General features: G+C 55.5%; 1 protein-coding gene across 2 annotated transcripts in view; it reads left to right on the top strand.

Annotated features, from left to right (window-relative positions):
- Positions 1-3,935: 3,935 nt before the first annotated feature.
- Positions 3,936-11,490, top strand: part of WHRN (whirlin) — a 50,982-nt gene continuing 43,427 nt past the window's right edge. For both annotated transcript variants that reach the window (XM_083806903.1, XM_083806902.1), the window contains exon 1: positions 3,936-4,619. In XM_083806903.1, coding sequence (XP_083663029.1) covers positions 4,047-4,619 — 573 coding nt within the window. In that variant the 5' untranslated portion in view covers positions 3,936-4,046. The remainder of the gene's footprint in view (positions 4,620-11,490) is intronic.

The following is an 11,490-nucleotide window of genomic DNA, read 5'->3' as shown; positions in this document are numbered from 1 at the left end:
TTGAACTTCATCTGATTAAGCACGGCAGTGCCGACAACTTGGAAATGGTCCTGTTGTGGGTGGATTACACTTGTGCTCGTAACTCAGGGCTCAGAAAATCCCCCTTGAAATGACGATTTCCCACCGCTCCTCGAGCTTTGCTTTAAATGTGACTTCTGCCTGTTACACCTGGAGCTGAAGCGACGGAGCACGCGTCTCTGCTGCTCACGTAGCACCCAGCGTGGTGGGGAACTTGTGCCTGCATTGTGCTGTGCTCAGCCTTCCTGCAAAGCAAAACAAACGGTGAGGTGCTGCTGGACCCCGCAGTGCCTGGGACCTGTTTAAAAACCCCTGATGACGCTTTTTCCTCTGCACTGGCCGTTTCTGTCACCCGCTGAACTGCGGCACTCAGCTGATTCTCATCCGTGCTGAGGAAAGCACGTGCTCAAGCCGTGCAGACCAGTCCAGCCACCCAGGGACAGAGGATCGGGAGCCAATCTGCTAAACGGGGATTTAACCAAGAGGCAGCCCCGAGTGCTGCTGTCTCCTACCGCTCCCAAGCAGCACAGGGAGCCTCTGCTTCCTCCAGGCCCTTCTCACAGTTCAGCCCAATCCTCCAGCTCTGCAGCAAGGGATTTCCAACCAGAAATAAGTTTCCCCATCTTCTTGCTACACTGGCTTTTAATTAGGAGCACAGCTGCTCTGGAAACGCGGAGCTCACTTTTCAGAGTGTGCTGGAAAGTGATTAGAATGGATTAAAGTGGAAAGGTTAGGCAATTTATTCATCTGGCACTTAGCAAATGCGTTGGATTGTTTTGTGCTGCGGGGATGATTTAAAAAAGAAAACAACACCTTTTCAGCTCTCACTAGCCCTGAGGTACCCTGCTGCACGAGCTAGGTGGTGGATCTGAAATGCTGTTTGAGTAGAGCTGTGCTGCATGCAGTGACTGTAACGGAGCTGAGGCGAACGTGCAGGTGCTGTGGTTTCCTTCCTGATGTCTGCACCAGCCCCTCTGGCTACCGAAGCTCCAGCTGAGTCAGGACTGAACGTGGACTCTTCCAGCCCTCACAGAACTCAGCTCCAAAGGATGACTTCCCTGAGTGTTTGCAGAATAACGCTGTTTGTAAATGGCATCAACTTTCCATCCTGAGCACCTGCTGCCGAATATCCAGCTGGCAGAGCTCTTTTCTTTCCAAAAGGACTGTTCTGATTTATGGTGGTGAGAAGCTGGCCCGTTTTGCTGAGCAGCCCTGCCAGGGCATTGCGAGCCGCCGTTCCCTGCAGCTGTGGGGCCCTTGCTCAGCAGCTTTACTCCTGCTGAGAGCTCCGAGAGGTTTTGCCTGGGTGTGGGAACGCTCCTGTGCCTAAGGGCAGGATGAGCCCCTTTTCCTCTCTGGTCCAAAGATGTGCGCGGCCCTCAACTGTACAGCTTAAGTGCTTAAAGCAGTGGAGAGGATAAAGCCTCTAGAAATTAATCAGCCTCGCTTCAAAGCTGAGGGTCTTTGAGAAGATCTCAATCCCTTTCCCATGGAAAAGCAGTGGGGGCCCCTGGTTGGACGGTACAAGGTGAAGACCCGACTCGCACACTGTGTGAACAACCTCAATCTGAAGAACATCTGGCAATAAAATGTTGCAGGTGTTTTGGGAGCAGCTGTAAGCAGAACTAGAAGAGGTGTCGAGGTGTCGCATCCAGCCCTGCTCCAAAGGGGTGCCTTGGAGATGTCCTGTGTCTGCCAGCAGCTGAACGGGGCATCCCAGGGACGAGCAGCCTCCCCCAGCAGAACCCTCGCAGCAGCAAGAAAACAGAATTCTTCCCAAGCACAGCTCCTCCTGTTGACTTTGTGTGTGCTTCTGGGGGATAGCATTGGGTTCAGCTTGTCTGCAGTTGGGAAACCGCCTTTGTGATAGCTTCAATAGGAGCAGTCAAAAGATCAGGGCCAAATTCCACCACTGGGGAGCGTTGGGTCATTGAATACCAGCGGTGGCTGTGGTTCTGACGCTGCCAGGGAAGACCTGGATGGGCTGCTCCAGACCAGGGCTAGCGCACTGCAGGGCTGCTCTTTCTGCGTCGGCTCATGCCGGTGTCCTCGGTAGCTTCTCGTAGGATTAAAAAATAAATAAAAAATTTGGAGATGCTCAGATACTGTGCTAGTGAGAGTCACAGCACTTTAAATAGCAGAGTCTTCAAGGGGTTTCCTAAAATTAAAATTGTTTACATGCAATGTGAAGACATGAAATATCTTGTTTGCCCTTCGCATTTTGTTTGGCTGATGTGGGCGTATTTTTGTTTTTACTCACTTTGTCATATATTGCCCCTTTTTTTTCCCAGCAATGTTGACTGTTCCATCTGCTTATTTATCACCCACAGTTAGAACCCGAATTTCAATTACCAATCTGCTTTGTTTGGTCTTGTTTTATACGAGGCATTGAAAGCTCCAACAAAGCTTTAATACATAAAACTACTTGTAATGCAGCTGTTACAGCTTTTCGATCATATCCAGGAACAAAAAGAATTCTATTGCTATCAAGATGCGTCTGATAAATTAGGTTTAATCCTCCTTGACTGCAGTGGATAGAAGGCACTTCAGCAAAGATAGAAAGATTTCATATGGATGAGATGAGAAATGTTTTTGCTTCAGAGATGTGAAAGAAGCTAAGATCTCAGGTAGTAAGAAATAACTTATCTAGCAACCGGAAAAGCAGTCTTTGGATTTCTGCACTGACTTCTAATCTTGAAGGATCACTTTTGGATCTGAAGGGTATTCGATGGGAAGAATGTGCCAGGTTTCCACCCTCTGGGCGTTCTGCTGTCTGGCAGCGAGTAACTGCAAAAGGCAAAGCTCAGCTGTAGCCAGGTGATGGTTCTGGCGCTCCCGGTGCTGGGGAACCTGCAGCGCTGCTGGCTTTCGTGTTCTGTCCCAGCATAGCTGGGTGGCCAGGAGATAAGTTCCTTGCTAGGCTCTCTAGACACACATAAAGCCAGTTCTCCCTGAAAGCTAACAGCCCAAACTGGCTGATGGGGAAGTAGAAAAGTGGGTGGCTAGGTGTGAGGCAAAGTCCTGTGCTCCCCTAAATCCTGCAGGTCTGTGCTGTGATCTGCAATCTGGCTGCCCGTGGCCCTGCTGGCTTCTTGATTGCTGTGGCTGCATCTGGGGATCCCTCATGGAATGGTGCTGTGGGGCTCACCTGGCTGCTCCTTGCTAAATGCTGTCCATGAGCTGAATTACATCTTGATCAGGTTTACCCGAGCTAGCGGAAGGGTGTTTAGGTGTGGTGAGTGTCGGTTTGACTTGGAGCCCGGCTTCGTGAATTGCTCCGGTACCAGCCGAAAAGCCAGTCCATCCCCGTTCCGTGGAACACTTGCCTAAATCCCACCGACGTGTGACTACACCACAACAACTGAAGCTCCCCACCGAATCACAGCCAAACAGGTGGATTCCCGCTGTTATCTACAGCCGGCCGCCATTCCACCTGGCGTGCCGGGCAATGGAAAAAAAACCGCCGGGCGGGTCAGATAACGGGGTCACGGCGGGCTGGAGGCCAGCCGGCCCTGTGGGGCTGCAAGCTGATCTGCCCGACATGCTCCAGCCCTGGCAGGGACGGAGGGGAGCGGGCTGGGGAGGCGGCGGGACTCCCCCCCAGGCTCCCTGCCTCCCCCCGGGCCTCCCCTTTGGCCTCCCCCCATCCTCCCTCAGGCAGGGGCTGGCTGCGCGGCCCATCCGTGCGATGAGCTGCGCGCAGGCCTCAGCCCGGTCACAGGGTGCCGTAACCCCTCTGCAGCCGCCCAGCGCCCCCCCCCCCCGGTTCGGGCTGGTGATGGCGGTGTGTGCTGGGGGGGGGGCGTTAATTAGCGCCTCGCTAATTGCCGCTCGGCGGGGGCGGGGCCTAGGCTGGGGGGGGGGGCGCGGCCCGGCTCTGTATAAGCCGTCTCCTAGCAACGCGCGGGCACGTCACTTCCTGGGGGAGCGGGCGGCCAGGTGGAGCGGCGCGGGGCCGGCTGCGGGCCGGGCTCGGAGCCCCGGGGGCCGCGGGTTCGAGTCCCGGCGGCGCCCGCGACGGCGGCGCCATGAGCGCGGAGCCGGACTCGGCTTCGCTGCGCTCCTCGTCGTCGTCGTCGGGCTCGGCGGGGCCGGCTCCGGTTCCCCCCCGGCCGCTGTCGTCCAACGTGCGGCGGCTGCACCAGGCGCTGACGGCGCTGCTGAGCGAGGCGGAGCGGGAGCGCTTCGTGCTGTGCCTCAACGCCTACCACGGCCGCCGCAACGTCTGCGACCTGGTGCGCTCCCTGCGAGCACTCCTCGACGGGCCCCGCCGCCGGCAGCTCCTGCCGCTGCTGCGCCTCGTCCTGCCGCGCTCCGACCAGCTGCTCTTCGACCAGTACACGGCCGAGGGGCCCTACCTGGCGCCCCCCCACCCCCCGCAGCCCCCCGGGGAGCTCCGCCAGGTCAGCCTGCGGCGGAGCAAAGCCCACCAGGGGCTGGGCTTCAGCATCCGCGGCGGCGCCGAGCACGGCGTCGGCATCTTCGTGTCCCTGGTGGAGCCCGGCTCGCTGGCCGAGCGGGAGGGGCTGCGGGTCGGCGACCAGATCCTGGGGGTCAACGGCAAGCCCCTCGACAGGGCGACCCACGCCGAGGCCGTCAAGGTAACGCCGCCTTCGGGCTCTGCCCCGTGGCCGGAGGGGGAGGTGGTGGCGCGGGGAGGCCCTCTCGGTCCCCTCGGGGACCCCCCTCATCTCCCGTGGCTTGTGGTGCTGCTGGATTCCACAGGAGCTGGGCTTTAAGGTGCGTAATCTGCCCCTAAACTGTGCTGCCCGCTCCCAAAAGTGGGGAAACTGAGGCACGGGGAAACCAAGGAGCTCATCTCCCCCCCCCTCAGGAGCAGGGGCAAGTGCCAGAGCCAGAACTGGTCCTGGGGTGCAGGTCCTGGGCACGGGAGTTCGGCTTTAAGGTGTTTAATCGGCCAGCAAACTGTGCCGCCTGCTCCCGAAGGTGGGGAAACTGAGGCACGGGGAAACCGAGGAACTCATCTCCCCCATCAAGATCAGGGGGTGGAAGTGCCGAAGCCAGAAGCGGTCGTGTAGTGCAGGTCCTGGGGTGCAGGTACGCAGCCGAGGTGCCTCCGGTGCAGCCAGGGTGCCTCAGGCAAAAGCCCCTGTGTGCAGGTAGGTGGGGGGCAGGCAGCCGGGGGGCTGACCCGGTGCCATTGTGGGGTTTGATCCACCTGTAAGTGACCCGAGCCCTTCCCTGATGCCGTAGCTGCGATCTGGTGGCTGGGCTGCGGGGCTCGGCTCGCGGCGTTCCCATGGCACAGGAAACCTGCGGAGCTGGGGAGCAGACCCTTAGGGCTGGGGTCTGTGGGCGGCGTGCGGAGAGCAGGTGGATGGGCGACGGGGCTGCTCCGGGGCTGCTTGTGCTTTAATTCTTCCGTAATGAGCTGAGGCACTGCTGTCCGCAGCCCGCTTCGCGTGGCGTCTTTCTCCAGCTGTGCGTTAATCTTGTGCGACTCTGAGCCGTGCCTTGCACAGCCAGCCTGCCTGCTCCCCACATGGGCTTTATAAGTCTGTGCCCCGGGCAATGGCACGGCTTCCAGCCTGGCAGCGAGTCCTGGGCAGTCCTGAGGCTGGAGGAGAGGTTTGTGGGAATTCTCTCTTTCGCTGCTTTTTTGTTCTAGTCACAGGGTGTAAGTTTCTGGAAGTTTGTCCTGCAGTTGTGTGCTCTTAAGGTTGCAAAAGCCACGTCCTTTGTGTGCAGGGATGGGATGGGTGGAAGCCAGGTGTCAGGAATTCTCTGTTAAGTGACTTCACCTCCAACTCAACCCACGGTGCTGGGTAATTCATGTAATAACTTTCAGTTTGTTCTCTAATACAATGTACTCCCTTTTAGACTCTGAATTAGGCTCTATTAGCATTGTGTGAAATAAGTGCTTCCTGCACAGGAATAATTCCTGTAGGATGCAATTTGCCAAGGGGCTGCTCTGTGACAAGAGCTATATTTTGCCAGCGTGATCTTTTGATATAAAGAGAAGCTTAGAAATTGTCTGCTCGTGAGTTGAACTTCTTTAAGCTACAGTCTTGTCACTCACCCGGCTGTGCTGGCATCTTGTAGGGCTTCTGCCGCATCCCACGAGGGTGCTCTGACCGCTCGTGGTGGTGGGAAGAGCCGCAGCGTGATTTACAGTACTGCTGTAATAGTTCTTGGGAGGCTTTAGAATGAAGCAAATGCTAATTCGTCCTTGCTGCCTCTTGTGGAGGGGGGGGATGAAGAGGAGACTGCAACCAGCGATGCTAAAGGGCTGTCCTTGGAGGGCTTCCTTGGGGTTGAGGTACAAATGCCCGCGTTTGGATGCGGAGCAGGGTGTCTGTGTCCTTAGAGGGAGGTGGTGGTGTACGGGGGGGCAGAACCCGTGTGGTTTGCTTTCCCTGGACACCAGGACCTCAGCTCAGCCTCGAAACCGGTGTTAGCAGCTTCACAGAGTCCCCTGGCTGCCTTCTGGTCTGTGAGACCAGAGCAAACTTTGCCCTGGTGCTCTGGTGTCCTTGCTGGTGCCTGTTGGTCTGCTCTGTACTGGATCCGTGGAGAGGAAAGTGTTGGTGAAACTGGGCTGGGTTTGGTCCTGGGATCAGATTCGGAGGGTGAAAAAAGGTGAGCGGAGGGTTTCCTAATGCAAAGCCTCAGCTGCATAGCTGGGTCTCCCGAATGCTGTCTGCCTGCCTTGGACCAGATGTGGTGAACGCCTCGTCCACCAGGAGCTGCCGGGGGAAAGCACGGCTCCTGGCTCTGTGGGCAGCGATGGCCTGGCTCTGCCTGAGAAGGAGCCCCTTCCTCCGCTGCGTTTCCATCTTGACTGTCCTGCGGCAAGGAGCTGTCCGTCTGTGGCAGCCTTGTTATGCGGAGTATGCAGAACGTGGTGTTGTGGGAGAAGTTGTCAAAGCTGTTCTGCAGGGCGTGAGATGGCTGCAGAGACCAGGAAGGCTCCTTCTCCCCTCCAGCCCTCCCGCTGCTGGCCTGGGCTGCTCCGGGCACGTTGTGTTCCCCCAGCCAGAGTTACGGAGCCAGAAATCAGCTTTCTGCCCGCTGGGGTGCTCGGGGGTGCCCAGCTGTGAGTACGGGCAGTGAGGCGGAGCAGTGAGTACCCCCGCAGCACCATCTTGCTCATGAAATCTGGTAAGTGCACTCACAGGGCGATCGGAGCACTCATCTCACAAATTGTGGTGCTCAGTTGCCTCCTCTTGTGCACGTGTGCAATGCAGGAGTGCCCTGGCCTTGTCCAGTGCTCCCCTCCAGGAGAAAGGCGCTGTCCCGAGGGGTGAGAGCAGTTTCTCATCTCCCGCTTTATATTTTCAGGATAAACCAAAATTGGAACTGTGGCACTGAATGAAAACTGCTGCGATGCTGGGCAAAGAAATCAGAAGTAATGAGCTGTGCGCTGCTCTGGCTGGAAAGTGACCAGTGGCCTGTGACCAGTGCAGTGGGGCTTGTAGATATTTTTAGTGAAAATTACATTTATAATTCCTTTTTTTTTTAAAACTTAAATGACAAGATTACCTAAGCACTCCAAATCAATTCACTTAATGACCAGCTTCTTAACCTTTATGTTGGTAGTGGAGTTTTATGTCTTGGCTGCTTTGTGCTGTTTCATTCAAATCAAAATTAAACGACTCCATTACAATTAGAGCTCTATCATTCCGGCGTTCAGGAGTGCACTTTAGAAAAAAGATCACCGTAATTTGAATTATGGTGTAAGGGGAGAAGTTTGTATTACCTGTCATATTTTTAGAACTCGCTTGGCTTTCAGCAGCCTTACCGCAGTACACGCTTGACGTTGACGCAGTCGTGCTGAAAGTTTGTGTTAATAAAGCTGTAACGTTTTGTCCAGGTGCCTGTGGCTTTAGACCATCAAAGCACTACACAGGGAGGTGTTTATCCTTTTCCTGGGGGTTTGTGTTAAACTCGCACTCCCCTTTCTACCCCAGCCCCTTATTGATGTTGCTTTGCAGTGGGTTTTCACGTCCTGAAAGACTCTGGGAAAGGGAGAGGTGTGGGTGTGAAGCCTTATGACCGACTGCTGATTGAGGATTGGGCTCAATGAGTTACGGCCAGCCTTGCGTGAGCTGCTCTGCTTCTTGCCATCAGACCGCTTGCCCTGCCTCATCTCTCTGCGTTTGCCCGGCTGTTAGCATGAACAGAGGAGCCTGACAAAAACCTCTGCAGCTGGGCTGACTTGTGCGCAGCCGTCCTCCGTAGCGTGGTGCTTCTGCGGTCCTTCTGCCTGTCTTAGGCTGAACCCACGGTGAGTTTCTGTCTGTCTGCTGGGGGTTTTTGTGCCTCCCAAAGCAGCCTTTCCATCTTGTCCTTTGGGAGCTTAGAAATAATAAAAAGGAGATTCCAATTCTGTTCATTTGGCCGTATGATGGCAAGCCGGCTGGTCTCCTCGGTGGCTGTGATACCTCGCAGGAGGCAGGGAGGCCCAGCTGCTGTGCATGGGGCGCTCGTGGCACTGCTGAGACCCCGGGGAGATGACAGAGCCGTGCAGCCCTGAGCCTGGGAAGCAAATCTACAACAATTTAACCTCCCAGGCGGTTTACAAGAACGCGAATCTCACTTCAATGTTTCTTGTGATGCCCAATTAATTGATTATCGTTATCCGAGACTGCTTATGTGCTGTAGTCAGTAATCACCACTGTACTTTATGTGCAATTATAACAGCTAGTAGGAACGAACACAGTTTGTTTCTTGGGTTTTTAACCCTCTGAGTTGTGGATCATCACAGATGGTCACGGTTAGGGTGGGTGGGGAGGAAGAGCAGTACATCGGTGCCCTGGTTCTGTAAGAGCGTCAGGTTTGCTCCTTTAAATGCCTGCTTGCTTATCTCTGTGTTTTAAAGTCACTGATCCAGAGCTAGAAACCTCTCCCTTTCCCAAGGGATCTCTCCAGTATCTGGAGCACAAAAAAGGATGTGACTGGCATCTGTCCCAATAGCTAAAGCAGTAACCTGTTCTTTGGTCTCTGGACCTGCTTAGAAACTGAACCCCCCAGAACTGCACACAGAAGAAGCCCCCGCAGGGCAGAAGGCAGGTGTTGTGCAGTGCTGCAAGCGTTTGCGCTGCTGCTCTGTCCTGCAGGCGGTTTCCATTTTAACTCACAGAGCTCGGAGGAGGGGGGTGGGAGGTGTAATGTCACCAGGATCCCTCCCCAGGAAAAAGGGGACGGGAAAGAGGTCGCTCCTGGACTCGGAGGCATCTGCCTTTTAAATGAGTTCTCCTGCTCCTTAAAGGGAGGTGCTGGTGGCAGTGACAGCGCAGAGCAGCCAGCGCTGCATGGGCAGAGCCGGTGACACCGTGGGGCAGGCTCGAGTGCCCAGCCTCACCTGGGACCCAGGGTCCGGCTGGGGATTGATGCCTGTCACTGTGCACTAATTGAGCTGGTCCAATTAACGTGGTGGGTAGCACTGGGGTGTGTGTTTGGAGAGCATCCTCTGGCCCTGCAGAGGTGGGGTTTGGCTCTGGTGCTGGAGGTGGGCTGTGTTCGCTGCTCTGCCGCTGCGTTCCCCCAGTGGCAACTTAGCCATCTCTTTCCCTCCGTTCCACCAGCGAATCACAATCAGCCCTAATGAAATCAGATGGCATTGTACTGATGAAAAAGATTAGAATGAAGTCCTTGATAGCTCCTTTCGTAACACAAGGGTGATAGTACTTGGTTTTGGCATCGGCGTCTTCGTCGGGGTTAGCGTTGCTAGGACATCCTTGAGTTCTTGGAGTATAAATGGTGTTCAGTGCGCTTGCTGTAAATAAATAGTTTTGTCTCACTGGAGAGATTGATACGATAACCCAAAGGATAAAAGCCTGCCTTTCCTTCCAGCCTCCGTTAGAGGAAAATGAAAGCATTAGTGTGCAGCATAGCCGGGGAGTTAAAATCTCTCTTACTCACTTCCTCTGGCCTCGGGGAAGATGATGGATTTTCTTGACACCTTCCTCAATGCCATGTCTCCCCGGAGAGTTATTGGGCTCTAAATCCCCTCTCCTAAACTGACAGCGTATCTGCTGGAATGATTTGGCTCGGTTTCATCTGACTGGGTGCCCCGTGAGTTCTCCCGTCGCAGGTGCAGAAGCAGGGAGTGGGCAGCCTGTAGCTCCTGCCGGCTTCTTGCTGCTGGACCCAGAAACCGCATCTGAGCCCCTGGGGTGGGACGTGCGGGCAGGGCTCCTGCCTCCTGCAGGCACTGCCCGCGTTTCCTCTGGAGCTCGGTCAAGTGTCTGGCTCATTTCTTCACCTAGATTCTTCCAAAGTTAGCTTCTCACCAGGTAACGAACCATAGCTAGGCAATATGGGTCTGCTGATGGCTCTTGTGATATTTAATACTTCTTCGATGCCGTTTGGTGTGGAGGGGGAAGAGGGGAAAAACAGAAGGGAGGGGTTGCTTTGATCCTTTTTTTTTTTTTTCAGAAAGCACAGGACAGGTTTCCAGGCTTACATTGAAATAAAGCTCTGAAGTTTTTGCTGTTTTTAAAGCTGTCTGGACTCGTGTGAGGGATGAGCTGGGCAGTGACCGGCTTTGAGGGGGCAGGAGGTGACAGAGCTGTCGTCCTGAAGCAGGGAGGGGATGTCACTGAGAAGTCCCCAGGGCTAAGATTTCATTTGACCTTCCCAGGTGAAAGGGACATGGGCTTCCTGCCACCCTGGGGCTAAATGTGTGCAGTCACCATAGTTATGCATCCATTTGCATACGTTTGCATAAGTACTGCTGCTTGAAAACCAAACTGCTGTCACCTTTGCCTTGGCAGAGGGGGAGAGGCTGGACCGGGCCTCCTGCAGTTGTTGGCCTTGCCAAGGCGTCCACCTCGCACCTCTGTCCCTGTGCCTGTCACCCCCTGCCTTCCTCTCTTGTTCATCTCCTCCTGTACTCCATCTGGGGTGCCTCCTCTTCCCCTCCATCCCTCATTTGCTCTCCTCCTGCCTGTGTCACCTCTCCCTTGCACGAGTTTCCTTCGTCCCTGCTGGCTGCAGCCCCGTGCCCTTCCTGCGCCTTCAGGTAGGTTGGTGCAGGCCCTCCCGGCCCCTCAGTGCTGAAGCCGTTCCCCGGGCTCTGTCAGGCAAGGTGAGGGCGTGCGCTTGGACCAAAGCCTCTTATTTACAGCTCCAGGCTGCGGTCTGCAGCGGGGGACAGTCCTTCCCTATGCATTTGTACGGCACCTGGTGAACTTGGCGTTAACCAAGGCGTGCAGTTGCAGCTGTAACAGCCTCTTCACCATCTGCAGGCAGGACGAGTCTTGGAGCAAGGTGCTGGGGCCATCTCCTGCCCTGTCCTTTCTGCCTGCAGAGGAACCGTTTTGCCAATACACCTCCAGCAGTCCCCTGCAAAAGGTCTCACGGTCCTGCCCTGCAGCCACAGGAACTTCTTCGTTCCCACTGGCACCGAGGTGGCTTTGCTCGGCCTTGCTGGCTCCCTGAGCTTAAAACTTACCTGGGTCCACCCAAATGCCACGGCACATCCCAGGGGAGCACAGGAAACAGCAT

This window comes from Anser anser (assembly GCF_964211835.1).
Source record: "Anser anser genome assembly, chromosome: 21".
Lineage (NCBI taxonomy): Eukaryota > Metazoa > Chordata > Aves > Anseriformes > Anatidae > Anser > Anser anser.
The sequence above is the reverse complement of the archived record's forward strand: the minus strand, read 5'-3'. Positions and strand labels throughout refer to the sequence as shown.